The sequence below is a fragment of the Carcharhinus amblyrhynchos genome, chromosome 6 (genome assembly GCF_965287045.1).
Source record: "Carcharhinus amblyrhynchos chromosome 6, sCarAmb.v2.hapA, whole genome shotgun sequence".
NCBI classification, from domain to species: Eukaryota; Metazoa; Chordata; class Chondrichthyes; order Carcharhiniformes; family Carcharhinidae; genus Carcharhinus; species Carcharhinus amblyrhynchos.
The window spans coordinates 97,281,414-97,301,204 of record NC_137329.1 but is presented as its reverse complement, the minus strand read 5'-3'; the positions used below and the strand labels follow the sequence as shown (position 1 = coordinate 97,301,204).

General features: G+C 41.4%; 1 protein-coding gene and 1 non-coding gene across 4 annotated transcripts in view; one reads left to right on the top strand and one right to left on the bottom strand.

Moving 5' to 3' along the window:
- The window catches only part of LOC145344149 (coiled-coil domain-containing protein 91-like), a 140,449-nt gene that overhangs the window by 76,929 nt on the left and 43,729 nt on the right, over positions 1-19,791 (bottom strand). For all 3 annotated transcript variants that reach the window (XM_080191030.1, XM_080191033.1, XM_080191031.1), the window contains one exon: positions 8,737-8,814. In XM_080191030.1, the coding sequence (XP_080047156.1) occupies positions 8,737-8,814 (78 nt within the window). The remainder of the gene's footprint in view (positions 1-8,736; positions 8,815-19,791) is intronic.
- LOC145344603 (U2 spliceosomal RNA) lies at positions 3,741-3,939 on the top strand. Its single transcript, XR_013886906.1, has one exon. It is a non-coding gene; the product is annotated as a U2 spliceosomal RNA (small nuclear RNA).

Here is a 19,791-nt window from a genome sequence, read left to right as displayed (position 1 = left end):
CTCTGCAAGAGAATTGGTGGAAGGAGGGAGTGAGGGCTATCTGGGTGAGGAAGAGGGGGTTGATCGTGGGTGGGAGTTGGAAGGCAAGGCCAGTAACCAAGGGGGTTGTGGGGCTGGCCAGCCATTAGGAGGCTGGCAATGGGCGACTACTGCCTGCGCACTGATCTCTCCAGATTGGCGTATGCAGAGTGACCCGCTCAGCACCATGCTGCGGGCCCCTCAGGTGGGAATACGCCCTGTCTCCTACTTTCCAGAGTGAATTCCGCTGAGGCATTCTGCAGTGCTCAGACTGTTGGAGATTCATTCTGGTAAGTACGCTAAAAAAATCGGCGAGAGTTGCTTAGATTTTCCCACACGTTGGGAACTTAAATTTTTTTGGGGAGAATCCCAGCCGTGGTCTCACCAAAACGCTGTTCAATTGTAGCAGTCATAGTTTAATGGGCAAGGTGCTTTGAGATGTCGAGAGATGGTGCACTCTGAGCTTTCTCTGTTGCTTTTGAGACCACTAAAAATAAGAAAATAATTTGACATAAGAAAATGTCAAAGAAATTAAATTGCATTAAACGTCTTCCTTTTCAGAACACTTTTAAGGCTAGACTATTTATACATTTATTAAATGCAGACAAGACAGACCTTTGAGATACGTTTATTAAGATACTACAAGTTGCCAGATTCGGTAGCTGCTTGTTGAATTTTCCTTTTTTGCGGTTTTCATGTATGCCAGGAGGGCATTTCAGAAAACTGCAAAAAGCCCTAATTTTCCATCCACCAATTATAGGAAATACAAATGTATGTTTCATGCTTTCAGGAATATAATGACAAGAGTCAATTGAAAAGTGAGAGTGTGGTAGTGGTGAAAGTGCTAAACAAGCTGTAGGCAGACCAAGGAAGGCTAAAAATAGTAGGACCACATGGTGGGTTATGGAACTAATAATTCCAAAAAGCCAATGACAGTTTGAGTTTCATTTTCATAAGCTAAATTCCCCAATAGGCTGTTAGACGCTGCTTCTGGCTTTATTGTCAGATTCTAGCAAATTTTCAAATTTGCCCAAACGCCATCCTTCACCACCACCATCAACTCCCCCACTGTGCCCCTCCTCCCCTACCCACCCTCTCAAATGTGCTCCAAAACCCTAACACCTCTTGACATCAGGTTCCCTTTCTACAGCTTTCTCCCACACTTCCAAAAGCCCTTCTGCGATCATACATGCTGGAACACAATTCCAGCATTCCCTCGTCCTAAGTTGCTACGAGACTCTGAGACCTCCCCACCCCTCAGTACCCAATTCCCAGAGCAGCATTCCCAATGGTCTTGGAACCCAGAATTTTCCATTTGAAATACTAGCCAAGCTGAGGCTCCATGACCAACAGACTGATATCCTATTCCCGGTGATCCCAGGATGCCTCCTGGGTGACTCCAAATGTTGATAAGTCAGTGTACTTGGTAATACAATTTGGCTTACTATCCCTGTACTTACAAAACCTCTGAATCTACATGAGCAACATCAGAGTAGATCTGTTCAAGATCTAAATAATTCGACACATACACCAAACTTCAAGAAATGAAATTGATAGGCCTGAACAAAAGAAACTGTCTTAATACAAACAACTTTTATTTACAATAAACATTACTTAATTGCAACAATAAAGTTTCACCAAATGGCAAACTTCCCAGCTTGTGCTTTCAAGATGATTACTTGTGCACAAATGGAAAGTTCCAACTGTGTTAACTTCCCATCCACTTTGTTTCTGTTCAATGATTACACTGATGACAGGAAGTTACCTCTACCTTAAATCTAACTGTTTAACTTATTGACGTCATAAGGCAATAATTATGCAGATACAAGTTTGATTTGCAACTCAACATAGATTTTTGAATGTTTTTGTTATAAATTCCTGTTTACAAGCGTTCTCCCCTCTGCAGAAAATTAAGTTTATTTTAAAAATAAAAACCTTGTGCAGAATTTATACTTCCAGTTAATGGATGGGATTTACAGCCATGAATACTCACCTCAAAATCGGAAAATCCTTCCCCGCCCCCGTCAACAGACCTTTGCACAGTATGCTCCCCACCTGCCACAATTCCCATTGCGGGCAGAATGGGAAATTCCTCTATATATAGCTGCAATATGGGACACAGTTTCATAATCAACTGTTATCTGAACAAGCATGTATAACACAACAGATCTAGTGACTGCTTCATCACTTCATCATTGATTAGCTAGATAGTCAATATTTTTTCCCAAAGGTAGGGTCGTCTAAAAGCAGAGGGCATAGATTCAAGCCGAGAGGGGAGAGATACAAATGGGTCCGGGGGGCAATTTTTCACACAGAGGATGGTGACTGTCTGGAACAAGCTGCCAGAGGTAGTAGTGGAGCTGGATACAATTTTGTCGTTTAAAAGCATTTAAACAGTTACATAAGTAAGATGTCTATTGAGGGATACAGGCCAAACGCGGGCAATTGGGACTAGCTTAGTCAATAAACAAAAAAGATACTGGACAAGTTGGGCCAAAAGGGCCTGTTTCCATGCTGTAATCCTCTGTGACTCCATGACTCATCCTTTCAGGAAAAGTTCTAGGCTCCCACCACCCACTGGGCGAAATGCTTTTCCTCACATCCCCTCTAAACCTTATCTTAAATTTATGCCCCCGTGTCATTGATCCCTCCACCAAGGGGAAAGGTTTGTTCTTGTCTATTCACAGGTACATGCACAGCAAGATTTAAAATCCTGCCTGGTGACCAGGGGACATGGACGTTAAAGTGACCTGGCCACTTCAGAATTTTCACAGCTGACAGGCAGGAATGCAGAAATTGAGCACAGAGCTGTCTAAGTCACCATGCTAGGGATGACCTTCAGGTCTGCCATGGCTAGAAGGGGCAGTCCAGCCATGACACCCCTTGCCATTTGGAGCTTTCAAAACTGAAATTGACAGATTTTTGCTGGATAGGTATATCAGGTGATATGAAGTTAAGGTGGGTAAATATTGTTGCAGTGCAGATCAGTCAGGGTCTAAATGAACATTACAGCAGGTTCTAGGTGCTGAATGGCTTGCTCCTGTTTACACCTTCTTAACTAGTTCAAGGTCAACAAAACAATCCAATCCCCATTATATAATTCTATTCTGTTTTATTTTGCAACAACTTGTGAAAACAGCAGAAAGACCACATTGGGGGAATACTGCCAAAGTGACTCATTAACATTTGGCTATAATTAGCCTTGTAAAATGAAGATATGAAATTGATTAGATGCTAAATAAAAAAATAAAGAATGGCGCAATATCACCAATTAATGCATCTGAGATCTATATCTAAAAGAAGGAAAATTTATTCATTTGAAATAGCGCATCCACTAAAGCAGGACAATTCCCAGTGGATGTGGGAAGAGAGATTTTAAAGAGCTTACTCCAGGAACTGAGTTGGCCCATTAATCTTCCTGAAAGGACGGCAGTGTCCCTTTAAGAATGTTCTACCCAAAATGGAAACTTTGAAATATGCATAGCTTATCACAGCATGTAATTAACTATGTTATTTATCTACAACATACATAAAGTTTGTTTTAAATCACAAGGCATTTGAATTTTAATACCCTAATTAATGAACTATTTTTACATCTTATTCCAGACTTCTACTCCAACAAATGGCCAAAAGCTGGTTTGCTGATTGTGATTTATCAGGTTATGCCAGGCAGTTTTCCTGTTCAATGTCATAAAAATATATGAACTACTAATTAACCATATCTAGCTTCTCGGCCTTTTGGCTAAGATCAAGTATAGTATTGACATGCTGAGCTTGGTTGAAGTCATTAGGTTACATTTTAGCTTCATTTGAAGCAATTTTTAAAAGCGGCATCTCGGCTTTTTGGCTAAGATGCAAATGAGATCAAGCCTTGGAGGAGGAGCTATTCCTACTCCAATCAGCTTGGATCATACAGATCAAGCCCAACAAGAAGTCTCGTAACACCAGGTTAAAGTCCAACAGGTTTATCTGGTAGCAAATGCCACTAGCTTTTGGGACTCTGCCCCTTCGTCAGGTGAGAGGTGAGTTGTTATCATAAACAGGGCACACAAAGGCACACACTCAGTTTACAGAATACTGATTAGAATGTGAGTCTTTACAGCTAATCAAGCCTAGCTATACACTAGATACATCAGTGACATTTTCCTCCTTTGGACTCATGGTGAAAAATCACTGAAACAACTATATGATGACATCAATAAGTTCCATCCTACCATCAGACTCACCATGGACTACTCTCCAGAATCGGTTGCATTCTTGGACATACGCATCTCCACTAAGGATGGTCACGTCAGCACTTCACTGTATCGCAAGCCCATGGATAACCTCATGATGCTCCACTTCTCCAGCTTCTACCCTAAACAAGTTGAAGAAGCCATCCCCTACGGACAAGCCTTCCGTGTACACAGGATCTGCTCAGATGAAGAGGATCGCAACAGACATCTCCAGACGCTGAAAGATGGCCTCATAAGAATAGGATATGGTGCTCGATTCATCGATCAATGCGCCATAGCGAAAAACCGCACTGATCTCCTCAGAAGACAAACACGGGACCCAGTGGACAGAGTACCCTTCGTCATACAGTACTTCCCCCGACGGAGAAGCTACACATCTTCGCCGCAGTCTTCAACATGTCATTGATGAAGACGAACATCTCGCCAAGGCCATCCCCACACCCCCACTTCTTGCCTTCAAACAACGACACAACCTCAAACAGACCATTGTCTGCAGCAAACTACGCAGCCTTCAGGAGAACAGTGACCACGATACCACACAACCCTGCCAATAGCAACCTCTGCAAGACATGCCGGATCATCGACACGGATGCCATCATCTCATGTGAAAACACCATCCACCAGGTACACGGTACACAGTCTTGCAACTCGGCCAACGTTGTCTACCTGATATGCTGCAGGAAAGGATGTCCCGAGACATGGTACATTGGGGAGATCATGAAGACGTCACAACGACGGATGAATGAACACCAGTTGATAATCACCAGGCAAGACTGTTCTCTTCCTGTTGGCGAACACTTCAACGGTCACGGGCTTTCGGCCTCTGATCTTCGGGTAAGCATTCTCCAAGGCAGCCTTCATGACACACAACAGCGCAGAGTCGCTGAGCAGAGACTGATAGCCAAGTTCCGCACACATGAGGATGGCCTCAACTGGGATCTTGGGTTCATGTCACACTATCTGTAACCCCCATGACTTGCCTGGGCTTACAACATCTCACTGTCCTGTCTGGAGACAATACACATCTTTTTAACCCATGCTTAATGCTCTCTCCTCTCACATTGTCTGCACCTTTAAAACTTGATTAGCTGTAAAGATTTGCATTCTAATCTGTATTCTGTAAACTGAGTGTGTGCCTTTATATACCCTGTTTGTGATCAGAACTCCCCACTCACTTGACGAAGGGGCAGAGTCCCGCAAGCTAATGACGTGTGCTACCAAATAGATCTGTTGGACTTTAACCTGGTGTTGTGAGACTTCTTACTGTGTTTACCCCAGTCCAACGCCGGCATCTCCACATCAGATCAAGCCCAAGACAGGAGGTGAGGGCCTGGTCTTGTCAGCTTGGATCGGGAATGTCTTGTTGAGACTCTGAATTGGACTTGATTTGATAGAATTGAAATAAAAACAAAAAAAAAGTGAAGTCAGGAACGGTGTATAAAGCCACAAAGAAACATTGTGTTGAGTAAAGGGAAACAATGGGGTAAATCATCCACTGTGATGAGTGCTTGTAAATACACTGTATAAAAAAGTAGACTGCAGGGATATCTTTGAACTTGTATAATGTTTGAAATGATACTTGAAACTTGTGCATCTGATGTGCTAAGTGTAATTTTACAAGATATAAATTGTAAATTCAACTGTTTAAAACTTAATTTCAAGTGACTTCTCACCAATCTTGAAACAAAACTGAAGATGCAGTTTAGTATCAATATGCTGGGAGTCTTAAAAAAGCAAACTTCCTTTTCAATACATAGCAATTCTGCCTGCATTAATGTTTGTACCCTTTGCTCTAAAATTTGCACACCAGCCGATGAAGAATTGTTGATGCTGTGTTTAGCAACACACATATGATAGCAAAAACAGAATAATCTTTCAACAAATGTGGACTAGTTTGCCAAAAATACTTACCTAAAATAATACAAAATATGTAGTGGCAACATTCACTATCAGTAACTGACCATTGGTCCAGGTCTTAAAATGGACAATTAAAACTTTCAGACATACCACTAGATGGAGCACCTCTGAAAACAAAAGCCCAGTTATAGGAAGGGGAGAAACAAGGGTGACTTGTGTCACAAACTCTTGTATTGATCTTTATATTAGTAATTCAAAGAGTCATTGTTTTTTATTTCATAGATCGAAGAATTCATTGAATATGTTTATATCTTCACAGACTGAAATGCATTTTTCTTCCATATTAGTGTGAATTCAGTCCAGTGCCACAACTGCTTAAATGTTTATTAATAATGGTTTCTTAATATTTACAGCCTGAAGACTGAATTACAGTGTAGCTTACATTTAAAAAAATACAAAGATTAAGTAATCAGATTAAAAACATATAAACATGTAACAATCATACAGTAACAAAAACAGACAAATTCAGCAGGTAACAGGATATCAAATAGTTAAAATTGAATTAAAGTTACAATCAATACACCATTCCTCCAGGCAGGGAAATAGATACAAAGTACATCACTTAAATACTTCATTAAGGCCCCAAATCATGTAAGGAATACATCAGCCACTTTCCACCCTGCATCTTACAGGGTTGCATTTAGTTGCACTTCTGGGTTACCTTGATTGTTCTTCATGTCAGGGTTAACTTGTTTTGTCTCAGTTACTCCCAGTTCTTTTGTTTTGCATTACTGCACAACTCCAAAGTCCTTAATCTCCTCCAGCTCACAAAAACTATTTCTGAATCCAGCGTCTGCATCATTCCCACCCCAATAACATCCTTAACCTCATCACCCATGTCTGTAATTTCAGCTTTTCACACTCTGCCTCCTCTCCTCTAAAACCCTCCATAAAATCAACTTCTTCAATCTTTACTGCACAAAGAGCTCATAGTGTAGGGGGTAACACATTATTGCCGATACAGGATTGGTTAGCTAACCGGAACCAGGGATAGGCACAAATGGTAAGCAAGGTTAGCAAGATGCGACGAGTGAAGTGCCATAGGGGTTTCATCTACTTACAAACTATATCAATGATTTGGGTAAAAGGACGGAATGTACAGTTGTTAAGTTGGCTAATAGGTGGAATTTTCTATCCCACCCATCACGGGAATCGTAGTGGGCATGGCAGGACCAGGCAAAGGTCTGTTGATTTCAGGTGGGAATTTACAACCTTGAGGCGAGCATGGTTGGAAAATCCCACCCAATGACTCAAAGATAGGCAGAAAAGTAGTGAAGAGGACATAAGGGGTCTAAAAAGGGCTATGGAGAGCTTACATGAATAGGCAAAGATTGGCAGATGAAGTATAATGTGTGAACTTGTCCACTTTGACAGGAAGAATGGAAAAGCAATATATTATCTAAAAGAAGAGAGATTGCAGAACTCTGAGGTACAGAGGGTACTCTGGGTGTCCTGGTATATGAATCACAAAAAAAAATAAGTACAGCAAGTGGTTAGAAAGGCAAATGGAATGTTGTCATTTATTGCAAGGGGAATGGAATATGAAAGCAGGAATGTTTTTCTACAGTTGTACAGGGTACTGATATTTCACATCTGGAGTACTGTGTACAGTTTTGGTCCCCTCATTTAAGAAAGGGCATGATTGCTTTAGAAGCAGCTCTGAGAGGGTACATTCGATTGATACCTGGGATGAGTGGGTGGTGCTGGGGTTTAGCTTAAGAGGAAAGACCTGCATCCATTGGAGTTTAGAAGAACGAGTGATGATCTTACTGAAACATTAAAATGCATTAAGATCCTGAGGGCGCTTTACAAATTGGATGTTTCCCCTTGTAGGAGAGGCCAGAACTAGGGGACACAGTTTAAAAAAAAGGGGCTCCCATTTAAGACGCAGATGAAGAGAAAAATATTCTCTCTGAGGGTCGGATTCTCTTTTCCCAAGAACAGTAGAGGCAGGATCATTGAATATTTTTAAGGCAGATGTGGCAGACTCTTGACACAAGGGAATCAAAGGGGTAGGCAGGATAATGGCATTGAGGACATATTCAGAACAGCAATATTACTGAATGGTGAAACAGGCTTGAGGAGCTGACTGACCTTCACCTGCTCCCAATTCATATGTTCAAACACATTGTTGATATTAACTTACTTATATTTTTGATTATCACTTGTATATCAGAAAGCAACATCAAGTTAGAAAATATGAATTTAAAAAGATTAAAAGGTTACAACCTTCTGTTTGCTTTAGCTGAGAAGCTTTTTGGAACTTAATGACATGATCAGACAAAAGTAATTGTTTTACATTAATATCCGAAAATACACTAGAAGGCAGAGTTCCTCTGAAGAGCAACAACACTTTTTATGATGTAAAATGGATTCATCCATTTAACTTTTGAATTGATTATACACAATTGGCTAAGTTTTATGCTTCCTATAAGTTAAGTGTTGTATACATTAGCCACTGCTGTGAAAATTTTGGCAACCAACGTTTTTCTGAGTTAATAAATCATTGGAAAAGGAGTAGGCCATTTCACCCCATTTAGCCTGTTCTGCTACTCAGGATACTAACCTTAAATTCTTCAATGATAATGCTCAGAGCATCATGACCAGCTTTTCTCAGGTCTTCCAGTTCAAGTTTATGTTTCTCCTGCAAACAGAGTATTACATATTGTTAAAGCTTCAGAATGGAGACTTTTAAAGATGTTACTACAGTATTCAGCTGTCAATACTACTTTGGTAACATGATTTTTAAGCGTGTTAAGCATGGAAGTGATGCCATTACATCTGTTCAATTGGGTAAGTTTTCAGTTATCAAAATAAAAAGAGAAGCATGACAATGGCAATAGTTTGAAACTGCAGAACTCTTGAGCAACTCAAAGCAGGACAAGCCAATCAAAATTTAAGTGTGACAAATGATGATACAATCAAACCAATTAAAGAATTGGCAATTATTTCACTCTCACAGAATGTTTGCATGTTTTACCTGCAGTTACATATTTCTCACATGCGTGAAAATAATGTAATAATTGTTTGATAAAAACTGCACATTGCTTCATCCAAATGTAACTTAACTAAATGGACAAGATAGGGCAAAATAAAAACTTTGTATGAATGCTTTAGGTATTTGAATAGTCACCTGATTGAGACCGAAGAAGTTGCTCTTTTGGTAAAAGTCCAAATTTTATTCCCATCAAATTCTCCTGCCTACCACTTCCCTCCCCGAGCATCCTGTTTGCTGCCTCTCTCTCATCTCCTTCCCGCTCCTTCCTGACCCTCTCACTGGTTGCTTCCTCCCCACCCTTTCACTGGTTGCTTCCTGACCCACTTTCCCAGTTGCAGCCCCTCTCACTCAATTGCTTGCTTCCTCCTTCTTGCTCCCCCACCTGAGTCCTCACTCGCAACAAGCACTCAAAAGAGCAAAGCAGAGAGCAAGCGGGAGAGAGAGACAGCTGTCAAGAGGTGTAGGGAGGGAAACAGCAAATAGGAGAAGCTGCAAAGTAAGAGGGTCGGGGGTGGAGCAAGGAATAGTGGGGTATTGGCAAGCGGGAGGGAAGCAATGATCAGAATGGTCAGGGGGGATATTGGCGATTGAGAAAAGAGGCAAGTCAAGAGAGGTGGCAAGCTGGAGACGGGAAGCCATAAGCAGGAAGTAAATTGAAAGATTTAGTAAATTATTAAAGTTAAGAGTTCATAACTTAACAACTCTCAATATATTACAGCAAATAAATAAGGAGGATTTTGGGGGCAATTGATACCATGGATCCAGTCATTCTGCTACTGCTGGTTTTGTAGAATTAATGAAAGATTGATCCCAAAGACATTCGACACATTAAAAACACGAGCATTTCTAGGCAGTTTGTAGAAGTTTTAGATTCCTGGCCCAGGTGTCCAATGAATATGCAACAGTTCTTGTGAACTTTTCTCATGGGACATTTTAAACCATGCATTCTTCGAAATACTACCGCTCCCCAATTCACTTCTGTGTGCACTGTGACAGATAGTTTACTTCAAAAATAGTGAAACGCTTTATTACTTCACAGTTCATAGATTTTTAAGTTAAAAAAAACTTCTCCCCTCTGGGATTCCTTTCTCTCTTCACCATGATGCTCTCTTTCCCAGTTTCCAAATATAGGTTTCCCTTTCAATATTTGCTTAATTTACATGGACATTGTGTCTCTCTGACCTTCAACCTCCAGTTCACAGGAGTCAAATTCACAGGGACAATTCAGTTCCGCTTGATTATGCTTGTTGATGTGAAGATAATACTAAGGTATTTTCTTCACTATTCATAGCAGTAAAGAAAATACTCAATAAGCTGAAAAACCAGAAGTTGTCTTTTCCACATTTTCTAGAAATTCAAAAAAGCAAGACTTCTCAGCACTTTATGTTTAGAGTTTGTCAAATCAAAACAAAAGACCTTAATCTATTCTTGAGTTGTTTGCTATTAATTCAACTTCTGTTAAAAGATTAAAATACAAGCTGAAATACAAAACCTAATAAAAGTCTCTCATTTATGGTGGTGTAACAGCCATGATACAGAAGTTAAAACGTTAAGAGGTCATGAGTGAAAATGCCACCATGTTAAATTAAAAACCTAATTCAGAAAATCCAGTAATTTGTGGACTCGCATCTTACTATGTCAATGGCTGAGGGTCTTGTCCTTTCTTCTTCCTCTATACCTCTGTTAACTTTTTAAACATTGTTGTAGTGGGAGATTTTAATCTCCCTGGAGCGGATTGGAAGGTGCCTAGAGCTGGGGTTTTGGACGGGGAGGAATTCGTAAAATGTGGACTGGAAGGTTCCTTGCGGCATTGTGTAGATAGCCCGACTACAGAGGGGGCTATACTGGATTCAGTTCTGGGTAATGAACCAGGTCAGTTGGTTGAGGTTGCAGTAGGTGAACATGTGGCCAACAGTGACCACAACTCTGTCTACTTTAGGATGTTAATGGAAAAAGATGAGTGCTGTCCTAAGGGGAGGGTGCTAAACCGGGGGAAGGCTAACTACAGCCGGATTAGGCAGGAACTTAGGGGTACAGACTGGGATAGGCTGTTTGAGGGCAAGTCCACGTTCGGCATGTGGGAGTCTTTCAAGGGAAAACTGAAATGGTTGCAGGAAAGAAATGTGCCAGTTAAGAGGAAGGATGGGAAAGGTAGGAGTAGAGAGCCGTGGATTACTAGGGATATTGAGGACTTGGTCAGGAAGAAACGAGAGGCGTATGTTAGGTCCAAGCAACTGGGAACAGAGAGAGTATTGGAGGAATACAGAGAGAGTAGGAGGGAGCTCAAACGGAAGTTAGAAGGGCAAAAAGGGGGCATGAAGTGGCTTTGGCAGATTAAGGTAAATCCAAAGGCATTTTACTCCTATGTCAGGAACAAAAGGGTGGTTAGAGGAAAAACCGGTCCTCTCAGAGACAGAGGAGGGGAATTGTGCTTAGAGTCCAAGGGAATGGGGGAGATCCTGAATGAATACTTTGCGTCGGTATTCACGAAGGAGAGGGGTTTGATGTCTGGTACTGTCTTGGAGGGAGCTGTAGACCAGTTGAAGGAACTATCCATTACGAGGGAGGAATGCTACCTACTTTTAGGTAGCATTAAAACTGATAAATCTCCGGGGCCTGATGGCATTTATCCTAGGCTGCTTAGGGAGGCGAGAGATGAAATTGCTGGGCCTCTGATGCAAATCTTTGTCTCTTCTTTGGACACAGGTGAGCTCCCAGAGGACTGGAGGATAGTGAACGTGGTACCGTTGTTTAAAAGGGGTAGGAAGGATAACCCTGCTAACTATAGGCTGGTGAGTTTGACGTCAGTGGTAGGCAAGTTGATGGAGAGGATTCTTAGGGATAGGATGTATGAGCATTTAGAGCATTGCGATCTGATTAGGGATACACAGCATGGCTTTGTTAAGGGGAAGTCTTGCCTGACGAATCTGGTAGAATTTTTTGAGGAGGTGACAAAAACGGTTGACGAAGGACGAGCCGTTGATGTCGTCTATATGGATTTCAGTAAGGCGTTTGACAAAGTCCCTCATGGTAGGTTGGTTGAAAAGGTTAAGGGTCATGGAATACAAGGACAGGTATCTAGATGGATTGACAACTGGCTTGGAAATAGGAGACACAGGGTAGTAGTGGAAGGGTCCCTTTCTAGCTGGAGGTCTGTCACTAGTGGTATGCCTCAGGGCTCAGTACTGGGACCTCTTCTATCTGTAATATGCATAAATGACTTGGAAGAGGGAGTACGTGGTGTGATCAGCAAATTTGCAGATGACACTAAGATGGCTGGATTGGCAGACAGTGAGGAGCAGTGTCAGGCAATACAACAGGATAGGGATGGGCTGGTATATTGGGCAGATAAATGGCAGATGGAATTTAATCCTGATAAATGTGAGGTGATGCATTTTGGGAGAAATAATGTAGGGGGGAGTTATATGATAAAGGGTAGGCCTCTAAAGAGTACAGAAACGCAGAGGGACCTGGGGGTGCAACTGCACAAGTCTTTGAAGGTGGCAGTACAAGTGGAGAAGGTTGTGAAGAAAGCTTATGGTATGTTCGCCTTTATAGGAAGGGGTATAGAGTATAAGAGCCGGAGTCTAATGTTGCAGTTGTATAGAACGTTGGTTAGGCCGCATTTGGAGTACTGCGTCCAGTTCTGGTCGCCTTACTACCAGAGAGACGTGGAGACCCTGGAGAGAGTGCAGAGGAGGTCTACCAGGATGCTGCCTGGTATGGAAGGACTGGGTTATGAGGAGAGATTGGGCAAATTGCGGCTGTTTTCCCTTGAAAGACGCCACTGAGGGGAGATCTAATAGAGGTATATAAGATTATGAAGGGTATAGATAGAGTAAACAGTGGTAAGCTTTTTTCTAGGTTGGAAACGCACATTACAAGGGGCCGCGGGCTTAGGGTGAGGGGGGCGAGGTATAATTCGGATGTTAGAGGGAGGTTTTTCACAGAGGGTAGTGGGGGTATGGAATGCTCTGCCAAGCAAGGTGGTGGAGGCAGGCACGCTGGAGTTGTTTAAGAGTTACTTAGATAGGCACATGAGCGGGATGGAGATGGAGGGATATAGGAGACTGTTTTAAATAAGGTTCAGGAGCCTTGAGACATCCCTGGGAATCAATTGATTCCTATGGACATTCCAACATATTTTCTGGCTCACTTGTTTTACTTTTGAGCTTCTGGGGATTCCCTTAAATGTTTGTATAAGGATGTGCTTGGTATTGATGTTTTTTTCTTTTAATCCACAGGTGCTTCGGTCCGCCTTGTTGTCCAACAAGGGGCATACACGCAATGGTTTGTACGATGGCTGCTCTTGGTTGTTTCGAGGGTAGCCTAGTACTTCACGTCATTAGTGTACGCTTAAACTGGACTAGATGCTGGGCAACACGACAGCTCAGTGATTATCGCTGTTTGCCGTGCAGATACATGGATTTGGGCCAGTGTCTGCGGGAGTTTGTGCATTGTCCCCGTGCTTGCGTGGCTTTTCTCCGGGGGCTCCGGTTTCCTCCCACACCCCAAAGATGTGCTGTTAGGCTGACTGGTGTAACAAATTGTCCCTAAATTAGTCTTCCCTCAATGTGGAATGCCATAAGCATAGACAAGGGTCATGGATGGAGGGGGGACTCAGAATGTTAAAATGGTGGTGCGGGCTCATTGGGCCGAAGGGCCTGTTTCCCGTACTGTGTTGTTCTTTGTTCTTTATATACATTACATAATTTTTTTGTTTCTACTGGTGGCGTTCACCTGCACATTACCTTGATAATGGTGTACACAACAAAATTCATTCTGTACAAGGATGGAAAAAAATAACGGAAACATTGTTGAAGTTTATTTATTTGTCACACGTAGATTTACTGCAATGAAGCTACTGTTAAAATCCTTTGGTTGCCACAGTCCGGCACCTGTTCAGGTACACCGAGGGAGAATTTAGCATGGCCAATGCACCCAACCAACACGTCTTTTGGACTGTGGGAGGAAACTGGAGCACTCAGAGGAAACCCACACAGACACAGAGAGAACAGCAGGCTCCGCGCAGATAGTAACCCAAACCAGGAATCAAACCAGGTCCCTGGTGCTATGAGGCAGCAGTGCTAACGCAGCTTTTATTCTGTTGTTTCTGCTGAAAGAATTTAAAGATACATACTTTTTTTTAGCGTATCTTCACACACTCTTTTCTCCATGGAGAATAGTGGGGACGTTTTGGGAAGGAAACCCAAGCTAATTATCAGCCTGTTGAACCAGCTTATCAATGCACCTTCTGTGGCCAACAGATCCTGGCACTGGAATTGAACTTGTACTTCCGGTTCAGAGGTAAGGATGCTACTCACTGTGCCACACGACATGAAATTATGTTGTAATAGCTAAAATAAATGCTGAACTGAAATGAAATACAGAATGGGGAGATGGTAGGGCCATGTTAATGTCATTGTACCAGTAATCCAGAGGCCCAGGTTAATGTCCTCAGAATGTGGATCTGAATTTCAGCACAATTGCTGGTGGAATTTAAATTTAATTAATAAATCTGAAACATAAAGCTTGCCTTCATAATGGTGACCATGACAACTATCAATTGTTGTAAAAATGCATCTCGTTCACTGATTATCTTGGAGGAACATTTCCTTTCATTTGCCTTCTAATCATTTGCTCCACCTACATACTAACTTTCTGTGAGTCATGTACAAAGGCACACAGATTTTAATGTGCTGCAGCATCCTGCAGTCTCTCTTCATTTTCTCTTCTCTTTTCTGTTTATCCCAAAGTAGAAAACTTCACATTTTCTCATATTATGCTCCATCTGGCACTAGGGTGGCACAGTGGTTAGCACTGCTGCCTCACAGTGTCAGGGACCCAGATTAAATTCCAGCCTCGGGTGACTGTGGGACCCAGATTAAATTCCGGCCTCGGGTGACTGTGGGACCCAGATTAAATTCCGGCCTCGGGTGATTGTGGGACCCAGATTAAATTCCGGCCTCGGGTGACTGTATGTGGAATTCGCACATTCTCCCTGGGTTTCCTCCGGGTATTCCGGCTTCTTCCCACAGTCCAAAGATGTGCAAATTTGGTTGATTGACCATGCTAAATTCTTCCTTAATGTCAAGGTAAATTAACAGAGTCAATGCAGAATTTCGAGGATAGGGCCTGGGTGGATTGTTGTCAATGCAAGCTTGATGGGCCAAATGCCTCTTTCTGCATTGTAGGAATTCTATTCTATTCTACCAAATTTTTGTCACCCACTAACTTGCAGCTGCTTTATATCCTCCTACCAACTCGGTTTCCTACCTATAGTTGCATTATCAGCATATTTAGCTAAAACACATTCTGTATATTCATCCAATTCATAAAATAGATTGCAACTAGACTTGGCACTTGTTATGGTTCAGGTTAGAAACTCCAAAGTGTTCAATGGAGCCTGCCTGAATCATAAGTTTTGCATCTTGAATTTGATTAGGGTAAGAATTATAGAATCATAGAATTCCTGCAGTACAGGAGGTGGCTATTTGGTTCATTGAGTCTGTACTGACCACAATCCCACCCAGGTCCTCTTCCTGTAGCCCCACACATTTACTCTGCCAATCCCCCTACCACATCCAGGTCCTCTTCCTGTAACCCCACACATTTACTCTGCTAATCCCCCTAACACACCGAGGTCCTCTTCCTGTAACCCCACATATTTACTCTGCTATACCCCCTGACACTAGGGTCAATTTAGCATGGCCAATTAACCTAACCCACACATCTCTGGACTGTGGGAGGAAACCAATGGAAACCCACACAGATAATGTGTACGGATAATGACCCAAGGCTGGAATTGAACCCAGGTCTCTGGTGCTGTGAGGCAGCAATGGTAACCACTGTGCCACCATGTGCCCCAGCCAGCATGATACGTTTCACTTCAGGTATGATTCAGATGATCCACTAGGAGCTTTTATAAAATAAGAATATAGTTAACATGTATAATAAGAAAATTAACAAGGATTTTTATAATTACAAACAAGAAACAAAACAAGCCTTCCTTTTTATCTACTTGTTCAGACCCTTATTGTCTGTTTTTATATTTCTTGCTAATTTACTCTCATATTCTAATTTTCAGCCTCTATTCTTTTAAATCATCCTTTGCTGGTTTATAAAATTTTCTCAATCTTCTGGCTACCACCAACCTTCACAGCATTACAAGCCTTTACTACTAATTTGATACCATCCTTATTCCCTTAGTTAGTCATGGATGATACAGCCTTCTCACAAAATATTTCTTTTGCAATGGAATTATCTTTGGTGAGAATTATGAAATATCTCCTTAAATACTTTCCACTGCGTATCTATCATCTTACCTGTTAACCTATTTTAACTATCTAACTTTATAATTACCTTTATTTATGATTAAGATATCAGTTTCAGACCCAAAGTCCTCGCCCTCAAACTGAATATGTACTTCAATCATGTTATGGTTACTGAATGAAAATTAAAATGTTATTAAAAGGTGAATGACAGGGATCAAGGTACGAAGTGAAGATAAGAATAAATATCATAGATCAACCAGTAACCAACTGCAAAAAGATAACAGAGATGCAATTCAAATAATGACCTAGTAGCTATGTCATTGTTAGCCATAATGAGAGCACATTCAGTGTTGCTGCATTTATGCTTTGAACTGCACAAGTATAGGGATTCTGTGATATACCTGAAATGTTCGCAAGATGTAAATGACTTACAAACTACGGCCTGAGAAGGGGCAGTTGTCGTCAGTATTAAACAACCAGGATAATTCACAAAAGGTCCATGTCATGGACATTCATCAATTCAGCCCACCTTAATTATAGTTGAGCTCCCTTGTGGAAAAGGGGAAAATAGTAGCAGAGAGCACAGTTAAGTAAATTAACTTAACCACTGTACTATGACATCTCCATGCTCATACTATAAAACTTCACAGGAATGTTTAGCGAACAGAATTTGATGAAGGAAAGTAGAGACAACAGGGAGAGAAAAGCTGCACCATTTTGCCATAATTGTTCATAACAGTTTGTTACAGAAAGCAGAAGCCTGGAAGCAGGCACCTTCCTTCCCACTCAATTAGGAAACCATGAATGATGATGAATGAAATTCATAAAAAGACAAACAAACATAATTAGGGTAAAGAGGAAAAGGTGACTAAAAAAAATCATGCTCAACAGAAATGTAAAAATCTTAAATAACTCTTGAACCTGTCATCATGCCAGCATGAATGAGCAGCAAGCGCTCATCACAAAACCCTAACATTGAATCATATTTAATCCATACTTGATGGGAAATAGGCATACCTAGGAAACATTCAGCATAATATTAACACATCACTAAGTAACTATTGGTCCCCAATTACACAATTAACTTTCTTTTCTGTATATTCTTGCATCATTTAACTGGAGCAAGTAAGTACGGGGACGTAAGCAGTTTTACAAAGTTCCTTTCAATGTTCATTTAGATAATACATGACCTAAGAATCACTACAGCAGATAATAACAAACACATTGACTGGGATTCTACCAAAACAAAACTAAGAGCCCAACGGGCAGGCAAACAGGAGAATTTCCAGCCCTACAGTGCAGAATGAGGACATTCAGCCCATCAAGTCTGCACCAAGCACAATCTCAACCAGGCCCGATCCCCATAACCCCATGCATTTACCCTAGCTAGTCCCCCGACACTAAGGGTCAATTTAGCATGGCCAATCCACCTAACCCACACATCTGTGGACTGTGGGAGGAAACCGGAGCACCTAGAGGAAACCCACACAGCTATGGGGAGAATGTGCAAACTCCACAGAGACAGTGACCCAAGCCGGGATTGAACCCAGGTCCCTGGTGCTGTGAGGCAGCAGTGCTAACCACTGTGTCATTGTGCCGCCTTTGGCTGTCCTTGGCCCTCAAAGTATGATTTTAAATTTCAGTAGGCACTTCTTCTTTTGGAGCTAATTTTGTATCCTCCTCACATGGTATAGTAGCAAATTTTGAGATGATAACAATTGGTCAGCTTAGCATCGCCAAATCAATCCATCTTCAGTATGAACCATGTAAGAAACTGGACCTGTTTTTGCCAAAACTAAGGCTGGTACCCATTTCTCACTTATGGCATAATTACACATACTCGATCTCCCTGTTGAAAAAAGCAATGGGCAGGATTTTACACCTGGCTCAACCCAAAACCAGAAAATCCCACCTGAGGTCAATGGACCTTCTCATTGTCTCTTCTCATATGACAGGCCTGCCATCCCAGGGATCAGCCTAGTAAACCTTCCTGACCAACCTGACTTGGAACAATATCACCGTTGCTGGAAAACTGTGGAACACTTTCCTTAATTGCACTGGGACTGCAGCGGTTTAAATAGGCTGCTTGCCAGCACCTTTTCAAGGGCAATTAGGAAAGGGAAATAAATGTTGACATAGCCAGTGACACCCTTATCCCATGAAAGAATAAATAAAATTAATTAGTAATCAGGAAGACCAAGTTAATTTTATTCTGGTTAGATTTCCACACCATTTATTTGCAGCAAACACTTACTTTCAGTATGTGCACTGCTACAGTGGTGTTTCCCATCATACCATTGTTTGCAGGGACTATAACAACTATAGAAATTTTAAACTCAAGATTAGCACTCTTCCTGTTTTCAGCTGGCACATTATTAAGTCAAAAGTGATAACAAATAATCTTTTTAACATAAGTGAGCCATATTGCGAGCCTGACTGACAATCTTAAGTTGATTTTCAATGGAATTTTGAGCAAAATCAGGGTTGTTTAGCGAGTCCTATCCAATCATAGAATCACATCTAATGTTGGACATTAGAGTTTTGCAAGTTGGTTGTGTCGTCAATACTTTGCCTGTTGCGAAAGGCTGGAGGGTGGTGCACTTTGATACAATCTGCCAATCAGTGGAACATATGGCTTGAATACCTGGCTAACACCGGCTCTGAAATTCACACACCAGATTTCTCATTTATATCATTGGTAGAACAACTTTTTGACTTTTTAGTGGAGAATACCACTCATGTTGCTACTGCATAGTTACAGAATTCAATGGGTAGGTTCATCCATTCTTCAATTTTTTTGAGACACCTTACCCTTCCATAGTAGTCGGAGGTGGACTTGAATTGAGGGTTGGAGATGTGCGAAGAAAGTAACACAACTTTTGGAAGTAAATGAGGAAGAGAAGTAAATATTGGGTGGCAAATAAAACAATGTACAGCTGTCAAAAAATATCACAAAGCTAAACTTTCAGAATTCATCTGTTCTGTACAAGCATTACATCTAATTGATCCACTGATGACTGACAGAACCTATTATCCAACATCCTGATGGTGCAAACATCCTGGATATAACTTATGGTCATATTTTGCTTTTTGCAGCTTCACAATGACAATCTATCAATTCTTCCTGCCATCTCCCTTAAGTGGGCAGAAATATCACTAGAGATGACATCATGAGAAGAAAACTGCACCATTGAGCTGCCTCAAATCTTCACATTGTTCAGCTTAACAGCACTGTGTCTTCCATTACTTTAAAAGTAAGATGCTAAAATCCAGCTTCAACTTACTTTTACAAAAGGGGTACTTTCCAGCATTTCTGATCAAGCCTTAATCAGTAAATGCAAGGGATATA